Raw genomic sequence first — 20,601 nt, 5'->3', positions numbered from 1 at the left:
AGGGCCACAAAACTAACCATTTATAAAACATTGGTCAGGCCAGTGATTACATACGTTTCTGAAACCTGGTCTCTGACAGCAAAGTATGCTGAATCGCTGGATGCACTCGAGAGAAGGATACTCAGGAGAATTATCGGCCCAATTTGTGAAAGGAAAATATGGTGGAGGCAATACAACCATGAGTTGTACACTATCTACAAAGACCAGCATTTTAGAAGAATTGTGAAGACAGCTAGGCTGAGGTGTCCTGGACACGTGGCATGGATGAATGATACAGAAATACAAAAAAAGATTTTACAAGGAAAGCCAGATGGACAGAGAGAATGCAGTCTACCAAAAACTAGATGAGATGATGGAGTCATAGAAGACATTTGGAAGATGGCTATAGGAACTGGAAAAATGCCAGCGAGAGATGGGGATAAATGGAAGGAGATGGTGAAGAAGCCAAGACTCGCCATGAGTTGTAGAGCCACAGAAGGAGGAGGTTAAACATTCTCTCCAAAAGTTATGACTGGTCACAAATGGAGAAAATTATGATAGCCAATTTTGGATACAGATTGAGCAAGCAAGAACTGTCTAGTGAAACAACAGCTTTGACGAAGTGACGTCTGCTTCAGCAGTGTGCAAGCACTCCACAAAAATGCTAACACCTCAGTGAAAACTTCCAAACAGCTGACAAGTGTAAAGAATCCTTGGGTCAACAGAAGCTTGCAGTGCCACCCATAAGCTTTGATCCGTGACATAGCTATGTTACGTTATGTTACAGTACACCATGTTTGAAATCTGTCATGTTTTAGATGGCATTTTGTTGTCTGTGGTAGTGCTCTACAGATGAACACCTATTTTCAGGAGTTTTATAAGTGGTGTTAGTGAGCCACTATACATAGCGCTGTGTGTCACCCTGTGGTTTGGCAGTTTTTGTTGACTTGTCATTGAGTTATTTTATAATGTGGCTCATTACTGCCAACATTTGTTTTCGTCTTTGGAACTGTTAATTTGGCATAGTACAAATTTAATTTTCTTTCGATGATTTGTTACTAGTTTTAGATCTTATGACAAAATTTACAAGTCATACACTAGTTGCAGTTATGGGCAACGTGCCACTGCAATTAAATTTCTGCAGTTAAATGGCCCAATAGCAGAATGTTGGAATGTCAGCAACACAGTTAATTAATGAAACTGGCCAAATTTATTATCAGAAGATGGCAGCGTAAGAGTCTTAAGGGCAGTCATCTATGAGCAATTACAGTGTTTACACTGCTATCACAGTGTCTGCATTGGGGTAGTTATGTAGGGGAAGTGTTGTGGTGATGTAGGGACCTGGGTCCAAGGGGCTATTGTTTCAGGGGCTATGTTGATTTTTTCTTGATTTTTTTTTTTTTTGGGTGGGGGGGGGGGGATGTGTACAAAATGGGTTGTGGTTTCATTAACTGAGTAATATGTGATTACAGTGTGGAGGGTTCTACTTTTACTTCATATTCATTATCTTCTTGAGGATTTAGGTACTTGGCGTTATTAACACTTAGTGATGAATCATACTGTAGAATTCAGAGATTACGTAATGGGGGCTTCTGCCAATACTATGAGTGGGTTCTGGAGGTCTGTGAAACTATTCCAGGGAAAAGGAAGCGACTCCTCATCTTGTAGTTTCAGCTTGATGAGTACTGCTGGAAGAAGAATTTAGCTGAAAACTACTGTCCATTTCAGTTTTTTTTTTTTTTTTTTTTAAATAAGGTTGTTGGGAAAAAGTGGGTCTATAGGCCAAAGATTGGAAGTTAAATTTACATGGTGAAGGGGTGGGCAGCATTCTTTAATTTGGTTTAGGATGTTTTGTTAGAGTGGGAATGTTTTGGGAAGGGGGGGGGGGGGATGAGGATTATTTTTGTTTTGAGTGTGTTTAATTTCTCCAGTGTTATGTTAGAAATAGAAAAATTAGAAATTGTTATTAAATTCAAAACCTTTTTTTGGGGGAGGGGCGTTAAAAATTTTCTGTGCACAATGTTTGACTTGTTAAATGTGTGAGATGAACAAATGAAATGAGACAGGCATAAAAAGGAAGAGGGGGGGGGGTAGTTAGAGGAAAAAATTTCAGATCTGTGTGAATAATCATGTTCCAACTGTTTAGCATTTAAAGAACAAACTCCTCAATATCATATACTTAAACAACACAAACACAATACCAAAATAGGTGTCATCTGAAGAGCCTCAAAATCTTCACAGAAAAGGAGATGGAAGTTTTATGGTGTAGATTTATCATCTAAGCAATTTTGTTTGCTCTGCAATTCTGCTGGACAACAACATATCTGGTTCATACTGTCAGAAACATAGTCCTAGCTCTGGAGTAGACATTCGAAATATTTATACTGTATCGCACAATGACAGTTGACAAGGGCTTTCCACTACATGTGTACTGTACCTTAAATAAAACGAAACACACATTTCCCGTGTATTAGAAGTTTTAGTTTATGTCAAATATGAGTTACATGGTTGCAATTAAAAGTGGCTTTAAGGGTCTACACGAGCGACTTGGCATATGCACAACGCTAGCGTTGGTTCTGGAAATGTACAGTTTCTCCTAATCAATAATCAAAACTTAATCACAGAACTGAGTGGTTTGACATAATCTTAATGGTGTGGAAAATAGAGAGTTTGCTTCATCTGGAAAATTCCGTCAAGATATACTGCTGACATCCTTTGCCAACCAACTGTCTTCCGTGAGACGAAAATTTAGTTCTAGTGTTTCTAGCGAAGTAACGGTAGTTATATCAAGCACAATATCGATAAATGTATAACTTCAAACTCAACAGAGTCTGTGAAGTTTGCAAATAAACATAAAGCGAATGGTAATCAGTCTGTTATTATTTTCATCCAATAAAGTATCGTTGGTCGTACCTGCTGCAAAATGCAATGGAGTCGATTTTCTTCCAGCTGTGTCGTGAGCATTGACTGTTTGCGGCGTCACCAACTTCTTTACTCGTACAATATCACCTGTCTTACACGCTTCGAACAATTCCCTCAAAGGATCACTTGAGGTAGAAGGTATAGAGTCTATTGTGGTAGCCAAAATAGAACGTCTACTCGCCATTTTACCATTGTTACGCTCTCGCTAGTTACGTGAATTTGCGAGACACTCTGTTATGTTGTGCTGACTGCCATCGTCCTGTCATATCTTTCGCCAACATCTTTGCGATTAAGCCCAGTTGAGTAACATATCTATGTTTTAAATACATGACACTGGCACGCCAGCAATTACTTCAAGCGCTACTCGCGCACTTGCGAAGTAACTCAGAAGCTGTATTCAGTACATGCCCTATCAGAATGGTCTGTCAAACTATATCGTAAATTTTCATTTTCGTCCCCCATCACTGGTTCTACTCAGTTGCAATGTTTTGAGCAAGAAAAGTCTGTATTGGCTTACAATGATGGGACTGTTCACACTAAAATTCTGTACACATCTTAAATTTTCTAATAAAAATAATTTCAACTAACAAACAGGAAATTTACCAGATGATGTGTCTACATCTTATATTCTAAAGGACCTGGATTTCAGTGGATGTTTCCTTCATATCACTATTCCTATTGTTGAGAAAAATAAGACTGTTTATCAGGACATACTCTACAACAATAAAACTTGATAGTGTCACTGTCATCAAGAAATATGCCATTGGTAGCACTGACAGTGGAAGTGCGTGGTGCGTAATATTTACTTCGTTTGATGCGTATTGATTTGTAGCTGTTGCTTGAAATATGTTTCACTTTCGGACAAGTGCAACTTGCAATGTTAAAAGAGTGCTGGACTGTGCGACAACAATATAAAGTTTGATCAGTATGGAGCGGCATAAATCACTGCCTCTAATATGTGGACAAGCGTTAGCTGCAGAGACAAAATGGTTTACCTGTTGCCTACCTGAATAAACGTATACTGTTTCTTCAGCTATGTTGATAAGCTGATGCGGTATGACAAGACTGAACCAAAATTTGTTGGTTTTGTCTATATTTTGTGCAATATGTACGATCGTGTTCGTACATTTGTTTATATTTCCCATCTATCAGGCGCAACCGAAGAAAAAGGTTGTGAAATATTTGGGTGATTACGAGCAGTCGCTTTGTACGTACAATCTAAAACTATCACGTACACGTTCAGGAAGGTATCACTGTCCGAAAGATGGCATTGTTACTGTTTCTCAAGGTGGTCGCCTTGGAAACCAGATGTGGGAATATGCTTCAGTATGGGCAGTAGCAAGGAGAACAGGATTGGAACCGTATGTACCAAGGTGCATTCGTAAAGTGCTTGACGAAATATTTGATGATCTCAGTATACCACCGCTTTTTTATGTCTCTCATTGCCCAGCAAAATGGGATGGAATTATCAAGTCCCCAGATTGGTGGATGTACACAAACCAGAGTATTCTTTTGCCTAGGTTTTCCATTTTGCCAGAGCTAGTGCTTTCGTGGGTTGATGACATAAGACATGAATTTAAGTTTAAGAAGAAATATGCAGATGCCAGTCAAAACGTTCTTAGAACTGCTACACAATTGATGAACAATAGCAATTTAACTTTTGTTGGTGTTCATGTGAGGAGGACAGACTACCGGCAGTACCTGTGGAGAACACGCAAAATGAATTTAGCAGGTCCTGAATATTTTCATAATGCAATGGGCTATTTTCGTGAGAGGTACAGGAGTGGTGTTGCATTCTTGGTGGTAAGTGATGATCCGAGCTGGTGTCGACATAACCTGGTAAAAGATCACACTGATGTATTTGTTGTGAGCAAAGCAGGTGTCACCAGCCCAGGTCAAGACCTTGCCACCATGGCTGCTTGCAACCACTCAATTATAGACTATGGTACCTTTGGTGTATGGGGTGCAATCTTGGCAAGTGGGGAAACTATTCTATATAATATAACTAAACATTCATCTGTACGTGTGTCTGAATTACTTCCAAATTGGCATATAATGAGTTAGCAATTCTGATACATGTCGATGAAGTTGGAGGTTTAGTTCATTCTATAGAAACTTGAGTCTTATCGCTATATGGTTGTTGGATATGAAGTATAATCTTGTAATGTGATACCTGAAGTGTTCAAAAATCGTGTTGTAAGCTTTATTTTTCTCTAGTCATAAATACAAAAGTAACTTATGTTTGGGGCCTATATAATATGTAATTTGCTAATTGTAACCTTTTTTCTCCACTTGCTTGGAGGTGTGCATCAGTTTACTTGGCTGCTGGCAGGTATTGGTACTTGCGGATGTGAAGAGATTGTTTGGTATGCTGATTTGCACATTTGTGTGATATTTTTATGTTTGATTGCTTATTATATTTTTGGATGCTGTTTCTTTTTAAGTATATGTGCTTTTGTAGAATCTATAGTAGACAGTTGATATATTTTCTTATACTTATCGTACCTTCCAAAACTGCCTACTCTTACTGTATCAACAACTGAAAGTATGTATGTTATGGTCTCTGCTAGAAGAAGTTGTTGTTTGTACCATTAAAAGTGCAGAGAAGAATGAAAGAGGCTTTGTCCAGAGAAGATAAAGCACAATTTTTGAAATAACAATTGTGGTTATTGGTACCAACACTGCAAAATATACTTATGAGCTGTACACCACTTTGCTTCGTTTTGTATGTTTACTTTGTGCAATCAAGTATAATCAAGCAATGCAAGTAGTTGTTCAGTGGAGTTATAATCTAATCAGAAAAGTGATTCTTATTATACAGAAAAACAGTATAGGATAAAAGGGGAACATCAATTACAGCTTATGGTAAAAGTTACGTGTTGGACTCCCCTTGCATATTTCAATATGGCGCAGATATAAACATTAGACTTCACTACCAATTAATTTGTTACCACAATTTTCTGCTTTCACATTCATTGGCTTTGCCAGCTCGCAACCAAATTCGCCTTCCAACCTGACCTAGACTTCAGGCTGCACTACAGATTGGTCTGTCACCACAACCAAGATTTCAAGGAAAGGGGGGGGGGGGGGGTTCAATACGTAACTATAGCCCAGATTATCTGTGAGTCATAATCTGATATTATGGAACATCTGACACCTGTTTGTTTAAATGATTGTTGTCCTATACTTTTTTGGGACCAAAATTGATTAGTATATTTATAAATATTTGTTAAGCAATGTACCTGTTATATTGAGAACAAAAATATAAAAAGAGATTGTTTTTGTTGTGACCATGATTTAATATGGTGAAGGTAAATGAAAAATACGTGAGGCATGATTCACTTCAACTGTGTAAGTGCTGTTCAAATGAGAAAATGTTAAATAGGGGAGGACCTGACTGGAAATAATATTTGAGATTAGTCTTTCAGTAGGTAGAGGGTGCTGAAGAAGTGAACTGATATGAATTTAATAAGTGGAATGAATATAAGTAGGCTACTAAGTAATTGGAATGATTCACTGTCATATTATTTCAGTCTAAACATTGACTGCAATGACAATTCAAGAAAGGAAGATGTCAGTATTTTCATTTATGTGTGCATTAAAGGTCCCATTTTGTTGTGCCACATATCTTGAGAAATACCTGAAATGACTGTAAAGACATCTTTATTACCTCTATCTTTTTTGGGTTACGTGAATATTTATCTACCAACATTACTGGTACTTTTGGCTCCCGTCATTTTTTCTGTCCCACTGCCCATCCCTAATACTGAATTTTGAGGTATAAACTTTTATTACAAAATTGTAAGATAGTTTTTATTTAGACAAAACATTGTTATCATAGTTGGAGAATTTAGCACATTTTGAATTGTCAAGTGTCGTGAATGAATGAATGTGAATTATGAAAGAAATCACCATTTTTGTATGTAATGAGGAAAGCTATTTTTTTGTCTTTCTAAAAGTTTCTATGGCTATAATATAACTGAAGTGCCAATATTTACATAAAAAAATTGTGCCAATATGTACATACATATTCATGAAGATTTTCATGGAACTGCAGGTACTAATCTAAAATTTGTTATTTATTGTTTTTCTATTTCATTTATTTATTTATTTTTTGTTCAACTGTTTCACACGTGGTGTGTATATTAACACCTAAACAGAATTAAGTAATTTTAGTTTAATAGTGCAACACCACAGCATTAGTGAGTATTTTGGTAAAAAATAAAAGGCTGCTACCTTATGTTTCAAATTGAAGCTATTTTTATGTATTGCAACATATTCCATCTGCATTCTGGTAGATACGACAACTGTTTATTTGGTTTTATAAAAGAATTACAGATTGAGTATGGATCATCCAACATGCTGTAAGTACTAATGGAATTTTTGTACTTTAAACGTGGGTAGACAGAGAATGCAGTGCTTTTTTGACACAAGCTTCAAATATCTAATTGGCCATCCAGATTCAATTGTACAATGGTTCCCTGTTATTGCTTGAGGTGAATACCAGCAATGTACCTTCTAAGCTAACAAGCTTGTGCTCAGTCTCTGCTGACCAAGTTATTGATGGTACATTACAATACTAATTTTCTTTTACCTTATACAAGTTTGTTTAATTGTCTTTAATAAATCCTAATTGTATTTACTGTTCTCTATCAAAATTCAAATCATCTGCATATATTACTTAGCAGTGCATTGCCAGTAGTCTGTGCACTTAACTAACAAGAGGAGGCCATGATGGAATCACAGATTTGCTTCAGACTTTGTACACATTTAGTGGGCCATTCAAACAACATAATGTGCTAGTGGTAAAGTGCAGTACTGTGTGCGAATGTGCCAGTAGTTAGAAGTGATTGCAGTCAAGCGGTTGGTGTCCACCCTAAGGAGGCAGGTTGTGGGCGAGGCGATGGTTCGAATATCATTACTACTTACTTTTTAATCTATTTTTTTTCCATCACTGGTCACATTATCTAATTTATACAACATTTGAGAGGTAACACAATGAAAAAAAAAGCCACTTGTGTTTTCATTAAGTTGAATTTCATATGTTATTTGACTTTTTAATATTTGTAATTAAGTTTTCAAGGATGAGGGACAGGCTTTGAAAACCCAAGTCAGACCTCGATAAGTAATGACACAAGCGATGTTATTCACAATCAGTAATAAAGTAAGTCACATTGTGCCAGACCACAAGAGTAATGTACAATTACTCGATGGATGTGCTCTCGACATCACATATTGCAGAATGATATTTGTCATACAGCCATGGAAAACATAAATTGAAACTTTGTGCAAATACACACTGTGGTTTTATTTTCTTTTTTAATTATATTATCTCTCAAACATCATATAAATTAAATAATATGACCAGTGATGAAGAAAATTGATTGAGCTTCAGTGGGGCACAACAGCAGGTGATCCACAGGTGCACGGAGCAATTTCCCAAGTTGGCACAAAGTAATTATGAGATGACAAAGCTACAGTTGTTTGTGTCTTCCATTCTGTCACATACTTCAAACTTTAAAAATATGAATTTGAATGATTTTTATCACATTGTAATTGTAATTGCCATCAGGCAATTTTCTCCTATATTTGATGTTGCTAAATTTTTATGTGATGTCAGCCGTCTGGTGTACATTTTTAAACAAAATCAGAACACGTTGTTTGAAATCTACATAATAAGAATAACCACATTTGAATTGTGATGTTATTAATTTGTTGCAACAAAGTTTCCTATTCCTCAGTTTAAACCAACGGTTGACAAAATTGCTACTGGTTCAAAGTCTTACAGTTGCTGCATATGTAAGGAGGTAAAGAAAATATTTTTTATTATATTTAACTTTGTGTGTGCTGAAGTTTTGTGCAATGTTATCTCATGAAATTTCACATATTCAGTTAACTTTTATCAGTATGTCACTTGCAATGAAAGCTCGCTGTATAAAGTTGATGATGACTTGGCAGCTATGATTTATGATAAAATAAAATGTGATTTGAAAACCAAGAAAAATTCGAAGGGGAAAAAAAAAAGATTTGATTGGACCTGTGTGGCACTGTAAGTAACACCAGAGGAACTTGTCTTTAAAATGGCTCAGAGCGATAAAAAATAAATTCGTTTGTACAAGTGTGTAAAGAAGAGTAGTACTTTCAGATTTCACATTCATTCATTCCATCATGGATTCTATTTGGGTCCAGTTGTCGTAGTTGTCAAAGATATAACATTTTCTGCTTACCAAAGACTTTGTAAATATTTAGTATGACTAATACTAATGACACATGCTGGCAAGAAATGTATTTACCAGCATATATTGAAAACCAGTTTTCTAGGAGATTATTATTGGTATGACATAAAAGTGAAGTTTGTTGCCAGATTGTGGAAGCCATCCATGTTTGGTTGATTATTACTTACATTACTGATAGCCATTTACAACAAAAAATGCAGTTTTTAAAATCATTTCAAAGAACTTTCTTCCATTCATAATTTGAAGAAACTAGAGTTTATTGAAACTTTAATGTTGGACACTGGTCTGAAGAAAACTGTTTTGTACTCTAGCTCTATAGACCAAATCAGATTTGTGTGTAGTATTTGTCATTACTTAAATCATAAAAGAGCAGTTGCTTATGCATGTGTTTTGATCATATGTACCTGTTAAGTAATATATATATATATATTATATATGTATATAGTATGTGTGTGTGTGTCCATATATTGACATTTTTTCACCATTACTGGTTAAGGACAATAGTCATTATTTATAGCTTGAAGATACCAAAATAGCCAGTAGTTTACATTAGTAAATGGACAGTATAGAGAATTGATGTGTCCAGAGATTGCTTATTTACCCCAAAAATTTTCTTTGTATTGTTACACAAGTTTAATTTTAAATGACTTTCCATTTGACCTTCTTTGTAATGTCTTTGCATTGTTACTAGTCTATGTGCATTTAATATGTATAACTATGTATTTCATGAGTATCTGCATTTATTCTGTGCTAGGAATGAAATTGTTATTATACAGTCAAGGGGAAATATGTATATAAAACCCAAGGATAGAAGTATAAAAATTTGTGTGTTGAAAGTTTTGTGATGACTGCTTTTTGTCATTGTGATTGCTTTTTGTCAGTGTGTAGGTTACATAAATGCACAATGAAATTTTGGATAGTATTCTCTATTTGTGTTTTGAGAAAGGCGTTTTGGTGTGTACTCTGAAGACAGCATATGGACTTGAACATATATGTAAGGCAGGATATGTAATAACTACATACGTATTTTCTTTGTGACAAAGCTAATTAATTTTAACTTTTGCAAAATCATACACACACATTCTTTGCTTGTCATTATGATAAAAAATTTTCACATCTTAGCTGAGAGTTAACCTATAGCAAGAAAGTTTATAACTAATGTGTGTAGCTAAACAACTCATGTTATGCAGAAAGTAATGATGGGTTGGCCAGAGTAGTTGTTGAGAATGCAGAATGATAGTATCCTAAGAATACATAGGTATGCTCAGGTCTTTCAGAGAGGTGGGGGAGAGGGAGAGAGAGAGAGAGAGAGAGAGAGAGAGTGAGAGAGAGAGAGAGAGAGAGAGAGAGTAAGTGTGAGTGCACGTGTGCTAAAAAGAGAGATCTTTCAAGTGTTAATATTAAATTATTGTGAGAGTTATTGCAGATTGTACCTGTCCTATGAGATCTTACACTGCTTCTTAACCTCATGCATTTATTCAAGAAGCATTTCAGTCTTATAAATTTACGTATACTGACTGATTTTTCTGTGAAAATTGTGATAATAGTGAAGTGTTGCACTTATTTACCTTGCTAGAAGTCGTACTGTTATGGTGCAGTTGTACATCTGATCCTTATTTAGTTGTTTATTTTTGATAAAGATTCCAAAATGGAAATATTTTAAATAAGGACGTCATAAATTTAAATTATAACATTTAACTTAATATTTTCATACTATTTCCAGAAACCTGATGAAGTAGTATCTTCCAAATTTCAAATAATGTACTTAGTTTTATTATTCTCCCTTCCCATGTGTGTCATCTGATGTTCAATAGTGGAGGATAATAAGCTATCACATAATTTTTGTCATATTTTTGTACTTGTACTTTATTCACATAAATGATTCTCAATTTTGTTGTAGAGTGTGATAGGCACTATTACAGAACAGACAAATTTTTCTTTTGAAAATGAGGAATTACTGTAATACCGTTTCAAACATATTGTTTGTGCTTTTATGTTTTGACATAAAGGCTTACAATGATTTCAGACCAAAGCTTATAGGTATTTTAGAGCATTCTTAAAGATTAAATGTGAATTACTCTTGCCTGTCTTGCATTTCTGAAGTTTCCATGTCCTGTTTTGAAGACATCAGAAGCACTGTAATGCTGATGAGACACTGTTACATAGATTTTAATTCTTTTTTTAATTTTTGTGAATATGTCCTGTTATTTTTTTATGTGGTTGCTGCCATACCCACAGAAAGTAACTGTATCTGTTACAGGCTGGACATCTCATAAATAGCAATTTATTGTTGTACATTCACAGATTTATTGAATCACGGGACCAGTTGAGAGAGATCCTGTCTAAAACAAAAAAGCTAAAATAAAAGAGGCTTTCTGACTAACTACAATCTCTCTCTGTATCTTGGTTTATGTCTCTGTCCATTTGACAGGGGCAAAATCTGAGTGACACAGCTTTTTCTGTGAGTGAAATTAGTCTATGACAGATTTTTGAATCAGCCTTTAGTGTTAATTGGTAGCTGACTCAATATAAATAGATGTAACAGTGGGAAATATTGTCTCATTATCTTTATATCTGATGAAGTTCAGCTTTTTCATTGGCCCAAATGCAATTTTATCTGTAGAGCTATGTGAGCACTGCTCAGACATTGACATCTGAATAAGCATTGTATCATTAACATTTCTTAACTTATTGAGTCAGTCATGCCTGTAGATCCAGCTGCAGTTGCTGACCTTATCTATAAGGAGCACGTGCAATAATATCAGTTAGTTTCAGAGATGAATTACGTATCACACAGTGAAGTAAAACATGCTCCTTGCTTTATATAGAAACATTTCTGCAGAACTGTTCTAATGTTCATTTTTACTCCTTCAGTATTATTACATCATTAACCCATTTCAGTAAATAAGTATCACATGATCTTACAAATGTATGCGACTGAATTTTTATTTTTGTTACATATACCTCTATGTCTACAGCTTCTCTTTATTATGAGCCAAGACTTCCCTTGTGATAGTACCACCTGATTGTATCAAAGGAAAATTCAATCAAGAAAATTAATAAATTATGTGACAGAACTGTTGGCCAGTACATACTGTATTGAGGCAAAATGATTAGTATGGCTGATAGACACATAAAAAGTTAAGAGTGAGAACACTACCTGGCTTTTGAAACTGTCGTTCCTTGGGAAGGAGAGAGGGATAGCTTGTGGAAGGATAAAGAGGAAAGGCACGTTACTTGGCCCACAGGATGAGAGGGTTCCACCTGTAGTGCAGCCAAGCACTGCACCCTACAATTACGGAGGAGGAATGGATACCAGAAAAAAGAGATGAACATAATCAATGAGCATCACTTTGTCTACCCTCATCTTCTCTGCATGTGGGTCTGTGTCATCCTGGGATCTGAGTGATCTGCCCTTCCTTTTTAATCTTCTCCAACCCATCCCCCTCTCTTCTGCGAGGATGGAACTATTAGTTCTGAAAGCTAGGATTGTTTTGTCACTTGTACATTTGTATTGGTAGTACTAGACATTTTGACTCCTGAAGTAAGTACTAATCTGCAATTTTCTCTCATATGGAACAATTTAAACTGCTGCAGTTGTAAGATTTGGGTTATATTTTAACTGAACAGATTACTGTAAAATGTGAGTGTGGAATTGGCACTATTAGTTAACAAGAAGCTGTTGATGTTTGTGAAAGTTCCATGATAAATATTTTATTTGCGTATTGGAGGGGGGGTGGGGGGATAGGTTGGATAGTAGCTCTTTAAATATTTTATTTTACTAGTATAATGGGGGGAGGGGTGGGAGAGAAGTAGGTTGGATAGTATCCATTTGTGGGGGAATGAGAAATTTCATATTCAGGATTGCTGAGGACATCTGACGTTCAGATGCATGTATAAAGATAGACTGGCCAGTTATTATTACTATTACTGCTCAAACATTTTTTGGAAGGAAAAAGCTTCCCAAGGAGTCTATTTTCCTCCAAAAAAAATCAATGACTAACATCTCTCTATGTTAAACACAATTCACTTACTTAATTGTGTACAATCGGGTGGTAACTCGTTTCACATGAAAGGGAATTTCAGTTTGAAGTGTAGATGTAACACTTTTCATTAAGTCATCACCGATATAAAAAATTAATTTCCTAATTAAAATGGTTTAGTTGCAGTTGTTACTGTGTTGCAGTACATGGTAACCACCACAATACAAAACTGTTTTAATTTCACCGAGCGAGGTGGTGCAATGGTTAGTACAGTGGCATTTCAATCGGGAGGAAGACGATTCAGATCTGTGTGTGGCCATCCTGATTTGGGTTTTCCGTGATTTCCCTAAACTGCTCCAGGCAAATGACGGCATGGCTCATTTGAAAGTACTCAGCCAATTTCATACCCCATCCTTGAAACAGTCCGAGCTTGTGCTCCATCTCTAATGACCTCAATGTCAACAATACGTTAAAACCTAAATTTTCTTCCTTTTTGTTTTCATTTTGTTAGCCATGTGTATTGAATTCACACAGAGAAAGAAGTAGGCCCCCTGTTCAGTATTTGCCTCCAGGAGATATCATTTTGGTCCTCTCTGTGAAAAATTGTAAAACAAGAAATTTCAAATCTTTTATTACCATGAATTCTTTCAATATGATAGTAAGGGAAGGGGGGGGGGGGGGGGGACAGTACCAAAGACAAGTTAAGAGTGTCTCCAGTGCTGAATGGAGAAAGGACACAAGTGTTAAGGCTAATACATCTGTGCTGTTAAAGATCTGGCTACTCAACCAAACACATTCCTTTCATCCTCAGTCTCCTTTCTTTCATGTACCTTGTGAGAGTTCATCCTGATTTATGATCTGATATCATTCCTCTCACCCCTGTTTTCTTTCCTCTCCTAACTTCTTTCTCATGTGAAGAAGGAACCTGCAGGTCCAGAAGTTAAGCCTTCCTTGGTTTGTCTGTTAGCAGTAATGTAGTAATGTCAGCTCTGGCTATCTCATATTTGTTTATCGGACTTCATTGTTGATGTATTTTATTCATTTTTCTTTATTCATTAGATCATATGTACGTAAATTGTATTCAGTGTTTTAACAACAATATTATGAAAATGTTAAGAGTACTACCCTCCTTGAGTCACAGAAAGGCACAAGGGAAGGACTGTTATGCTTTTGGTCAAAAGAGCTTCCTCTGAATTAGAAAACACACACACTAACACACGAGATCACTTGTCTCCAGCCAAACTGCGACTGATGGGAGCAGCAGTCGGGTGTGGTTGATGGAGGTAAGGAGGTGGTATGAGCCAGGGAGAGAGAGGGATAGCAGGGTAGGGGTGGGGACAGGATTGGGTTGCTAGGTGCAGTCAGTATGGGGAGGAGCAGGGAGAGTGGAAAAGGAGTAATGAAGGTGAGAGGAAAAGACTAGCAGATGCATTGACGGAGTATAAGGCTGCGTAGTGCTGGAGTGGGAGCAATGAAGGGGTGGAGGCTAGTGGAACTAGTGAAGGTTGAGGCTAGAGGGTTATGGGTTAGGATCAGCTGCCGGGAAAGTTCAGAAAAACTGGTGCTGGTAGGAAGAATCCAGATGGCAATGGCCGTGAAGCTCTCATTGAAGTGAAGCACATCGTGTTGGGCAGCATGTCCAGCAGCTGGGTGGATCAGCTGTCTCTTGGCCAGAGTTTGGCAGTGGTCATTCGTGCAGAGAACAGCTTGTTAGTTGTCATGCCTACGTAGAAATCAGCACAGTGGTTGCAGCTTAGTTTAAGGATCACATGCCTATTTTCACAGGTAGCCCTACGTTTGACAATATAGAAGATGCCTGCAACCTGACCTCAGTAGGTAGTGGATGGAGGATGTATGAAACAGGTCTTGCATCTAGGTCTGTTGCAGGGATATGAGCCATGAAGCAAGGGGTTGGGAATAAGAATGAAGTAGGGATGGGAAAGGGTATTGTGTAGGTTCATTGGATGGAGGAGTATTACTATGGGTGGGTGGGAAGGTTAGTGAGTAGGATATTACACATTTCAGGGCATGAAGTGAGGTCAAAACTACCACACCATATGATCTACAAACTAAACTGTAACACTGTGCTGATTTCTCTATTGGTGTGACAAATAACAAGTTGTCTGTTCACATGGATGGCCACCGACAAACTAAGGCCAAGGGATGGCTAGCTGGACCACCCAGTTTTGGAACATACTGTCCAACACTGTTTGCCTCACTTCACAGATTGCTTCTTAGCCTGCGCCATCTGGATCCTTCCTACAAACACCACCATTTCTGAATTACACAGGTGGGAACTTCCCTTGCAGTATATCCTACATTCCCATAACCCTCTAGCCTCAACCTTCGCCAGTTCTCCTGTCCTTCACCAACCTATCCCCTTCCCTGCTCCCACTCCAGCCTACACAGCTTTCTACTCCGGCAGTGCACCCGCTGGTCTTTTTCCCCTTCTTATCTCCTTTTCCACCCCCACCCCCCTCCAGACCTCCAAACTACACCTAACAACCCTATCCTTCCCTCACCCTTCTCTTCACACTCCCACAAGCATCACTACACCTCTCCCCACACCTACTCTGATATTCCCACCCCATGCATCCTCCATACTTGCACCACCAACACCCCGATTGCTGCTCCCATCAGTCACAGTTGCAATCCAGCCACAATGGCCAGAGACAGTGGTCATGTGTGTGTAAGTTGTGCTAGTGAGAATATGTGGAAGTGTTTTCTACTTCAGGAGAAGGCATATTGGCCAAAAGCTTATATGTATAGCAGTCTTTTTGTTGTGCTGGTCTGCTACTCGGTGTCTCCTCTTTGGAGAATAGCAGTCTAGCCTTTTCATAGTACTGTTGTTCTTCCATCCTGGACCTTCCTTTGTTTGAATTCATTGTTTTGAGACATGAGTGAGAATGCTTTAAGCTTCATAGTCTGCTAGGTAGATAATTACTGATATTTTGTAATATAATTTTTTCTGTGACTGGCCAAGGTAATATTATCTGGTCGAAGGCATCTTGTATTCTATAAAGGACACACCAGTTAACTACAGTGAATTTGTGATGAAAATCTCCTGTAGTTATCTTCTGTTCGTCTCCCATCTGAAAAGAATAGTAAATGAAAAGAAATAAGTTCCCATATAATATTTGCTACCTAAACCAGCTAAATGAGGCTATATCAGTGTCTCTCTTAATCTACCAAATGTTTTATTTGTATTATGCAAGCTGTGACCTTTATTGTTTGCTAATCACCACAATGATGAGTTGTCTGTGCGATTGTTTCTGTAATTAGTAGACAATTTGTACAAATGTTTAGCTTCTCAAAGAGTAATCATAAATTTAAAAAAAAAATCACAGTTGAAAGGATAAACAGAAATTGTTGTAAAATACATGTTTATTGATGGAATGAGGAGAAAGAGATGTGTAAAAAAATGGGACCAAAAAAAAAATTGAAAGTGAATCATGGAAATGCATCATAATACAATGCCATATTGTATATATAAAAAGGAGTGTATATTTCTGCCATATTGGTTGATACATTACTAGATCTTTTCTCATATGATAGCAATTCCGCTCCGGGTACATGAATGGAATCAGAGCAGCATGATTGGGAAAAAAAAAATCTGGATTAGATTTTTTCCTCAGTAATATCCTCCTCTCTCATTGTGCTTTTGTTGGTGTCGTCATTGATTTTTCACATTTTCCAGAATCAGAATGTAGTAATATTCTTTACACCATGTGCCATTCTGTTTCCATCTGCTCCAAAACTGGTGTTAAGTCAGAGTGTTACTTTGACCTTGTTGAAATTTCTTCTGCCTTGGTCAGAACATTTACACTGCATGTGTTTACTATATTAAAACCCACTTTATCTTAAATAAAATATCATTATTTCATTTGTGATAACCGTAGAAAATAGTTTTGCTTTTCTGATAATTATTTTTATTTAGCAGAACTTATTTTTTTCTGTTATTTAGGCATAACTCCTGCACATTATGTATTGTTAGTTTTTTCAGTTCGTGAAGTATCTACATGAAATTTCAAAGACAATGCTTGACAGATGCCTTTATCTGTAAGATATTATATATAATGTCCCAGCTTTCATTAAGAAATTTATGTAAGCAAACTTAGAATTGTAAATTTCATCTCAGCATGATTGAGATAACTCTAAACAATGTTAGAAATAAGCAGTGAATGTTTTGTTGTGTGTGTGATGAGTCAGCATTTCATTATGCTCTGATTTATTTTCTTTCACAAAAATATTAAAAGAATTCATGTGATTTGCATTTGTATAAAAGTAAAATAATAAAAATGTGTGCTGTGTTCATGTTGGCCAAAGTTCCATTTCAAACATCTCACTAAATTTCGACCTCACACGTGTTCCGTTAATGTGTTTGTGTATAACAGTGATTAACAGTGCATTTATTGGTATTATTTCATTACTACCAACTGTGAAGAAGAGTGTATAATTTATTTGTCTGACATTGGATTGTGTAAATGGAACAATTGTTTCTGAGCAGATGCAAAAATTAAGACTCACTGACTATTTCACAAAAATTCTGCAGGAGGTTTTCTGTGTTGGTTACACAGTCCATTACAGCTACACTGTTTGATGTTAAGTTCTGTTCATTTACATTTCTGTTATGGAGTGCAGTGAAAACATGACACTGTAGTTCATGTTTCTGCAATAAAAAATCAGCTGAGAAGATTTGGGCAGTGTTATGCAGTACAGATAAAAATGTATTTTGTTGTTATGGACAGTTAGCTGTTACAAAAATATTTCTGCTCATAGCAGCATAGTAATTGTAGATTCATGTAACTTGGAGATTTTAGAAAACAATGTCCACTAAATTCCTTTGTTCCACCTCAGAAATACTTTTTGTAGATTTTTCACTGAGATAAAAAAAAATTGTTTTTTGAACCATTGTTTTAGATTTTCCATACAGTTACCAAGAATGGACAGCATTTCTGGAGTACTTTTACAAGGCATTCTGGTTTAGTTATAAAGAGATTTATTGCTCAGTTATGAGTAATGATGAGAAAAATTGGTCACCATTGGTCTATGCAGTTTCTGTTTATATCTGTTACTTGCTGTGTAATACGTCTATTGTGCATATCCATACTTGTATGTAATTGTTGAAGACCTCAGACACTAGCCAGAGTTTATAAAAGGCAGTAATCATAAAAGATATCCCTATTTCAACTTAATTTACCGTCTTGTAAACAAAACCAACTCATAGCAAGCACTGTCTCTCAAGTGGTTGTAAGCTGAGATTTTCTTTTTCACCTAGTGGAGGACGAAAGGAAAGAAAGTGAAGTGTCAGTGATGTATTGAGATCTCATAGAATCCTGTCTGAGAAAGAGAGACTGGTACTTACACAACTTGGGGTGGGAGAAGAAAACAAAACTGGGGGAGACCTGATGTTCTGCTTTGAGTGTCATTTGTTTGAAGGACAAAAAAAAATGTTTGAGAGAAATAATAGAAACTATTGGTAAAAGAAAATGGGCAGGTAAAATGAGAGCTGAAAGAAATGAACTAATCAAATCAATGAAATGTGGGAAAAGAGATGGCAGACATGAAAGGGAGAAAGTGGAAGCTTGAGGAATTATTATGAGTGGAGTGTATAAAAAGAGAGATTCAATCTAGAAATTTATTAAAATTGCAAAAAGGTGGACAGGCTGGTTACTAACCTTCAGAAGCTACAAATTTCGGCACTAGCAACACAAAGACTCAAAATAAAAACAGCAGTCTTAACTTTAGTAACTGTAGATTACTTCCTCTGGGAGGAATTGGCTGGAAGAGGGATGTGGGTCACTCAAACCACAGGCTGAGAGGGACCCACCTATCATGAGGTGGAAGGGAGGCCTCCATGAGTGAGGAACCTATTGGTCCAAAGGCTAGGAATGCTGTGTTCTGTTTCAAATGCTGTCATTATCAGTGATCTGAAGATAAATACTGTCCAGCCTTTCTGCCTGTTCGAATTCAAATGTGTATAATGTTTTGAGAGCACATTTAAACTTTGAATGTACTACAACAGAAGCTGATGTGGATGAGAGAACAACTATATGTGACCCAGAAAAAATGTCGAACATCATATGTTAAATAAAAACAAATAGTGTATTATATTATTTTTTGAATATGTTTTTGTTCTGTGTTAAATTATTCTCCTGTCTTTTCATCTCTCTTTTTAATTTTTGGTCATATGTTTGAGCAGAGCATAAACGAGATCCCTAGAAATTACACAATGGATTTTCATAGTCAAATGAGGAACGTGAATGCATAAATAGGATATCAAATTTTGACCATTATGAGGTCTAATTTTGCAAAAATAAATATTTATTTGCTTGAAAGAAGAGGCATGGTAATTCGAGAAAAATTTAGTAATTGATTTAAGGGAAAATTGAAATCTTTCACAAGCAGCTGCTGCTAGCTACATAAATGAAGTGTAAAAAAGAATATCAGATCACAACATAGATTGAAATTTCTCTGCTTTCTCTTGATCTATATACTCTTAATAATAATAATAACAGAATACTGATTTATATAAATTATTTCATGCTTTCTGAGCAAAACTTGAAAATTAAAGAAAAAGACTTTGAAAAAAGAAGAAAGAGGTCAAATGCTTTGTAAAATGATTTGTCTTAAAATAAGAAATAAAATAAACTACAGAAACATTTGATGAACATTTGAATGATTCTCAAGATGAGGAGGTGAGGTGCTGGCTGAGAATGTAAAGTTCAAAGTTTAACACAGAAATTGAAAGAGTAGTAGAGGATAGTTCACTGGGTAGCTTCCTTATGTCAGTAACCTATGAGCATCTCAACTGCTGTACATGATTTTGAGCATCATTCAAAGATGTTTCAAATGTTTCTGTCATCTATTTTATTTCTTACTTGTAGAGAAATTGTTTCACAAAACATTTGACCATAATGATTTTTTTTCTTCTCTTAATTTGCAGTCCTTTTTCTTTGTTCATTATTCACTTATGACATAGTTGTCTTGCCTGTCACTTTTTATTTCAGTCAGTCCTGTTTTCTACTTTAATGATGAGTTAAAAGTGCTTCCTTGCAGGAACACGGTTTTCTTTTACTTTCCATATTTGTTTACCATAGTTGTGGCATCCTCAGAAGGTTTTCCTTTTGTTGGTTCTAGAAGAAATACATTTAAAATCTGATATGGATTAGGAATTTGACTATGCTTACGTCACAGTTTTTTTCTGGTTTTAGACTACATACATCATGTGGACTTTACCTTTTGTTACATTATGCATGCTACATGGTTGTCAAATGAAATCAGCCATAAGTCTGTGTAAATGCAGCATATCATATGCAGCACAGGGATTTGAGGGTAGTGACTTTATTGATTTTTTTGTTGCATGGAATGTAACTTCCAAATTATTTATTCACATAAAAAGCTACCAATGACCCGTTTGATGCCTTACCTTTGCTATAGTTGATCTGTTCTGAAATGTATTTGATTACAGTAAAATGAGC

General features: G+C 36.2%; 1 protein-coding gene across 2 annotated transcripts in view; it reads right to left on the bottom strand.

The window, feature by feature from the left end:
- LOC126092506 (poly [ADP-ribose] polymerase tankyrase) overlaps window positions 1-20,601 on the bottom strand; it is a 605,292-nt gene that overhangs the window by 435,274 nt on the left and 149,417 nt on the right. The window contains exon 1 of one of the 2 annotated variants that reach the window (XM_049908133.1): window positions 2,893-3,144. The exons of the other annotated variant lie outside the window; for it this stretch is intronic. Within the exon in view, the coding sequence (XP_049764090.1) occupies window positions 2,893-3,085 (193 nt within the window). The 5' untranslated portion in view covers window positions 3,086-3,144. Of the gene's footprint in view, window positions 1-2,892; window positions 3,145-20,601 lie in introns of those variants that run through there. 2 annotated transcript variants of the gene reach the window in all.

The sequence above is a fragment of the Schistocerca cancellata genome, chromosome 7 (assembly GCF_023864275.1).
Source record: "Schistocerca cancellata isolate TAMUIC-IGC-003103 chromosome 7, iqSchCanc2.1, whole genome shotgun sequence".
NCBI lineage: Eukaryota > Metazoa > Arthropoda > Insecta > Orthoptera > Acrididae > Schistocerca > Schistocerca cancellata.
This window is presented reverse-complemented; position numbering and strand designations above follow the sequence as displayed.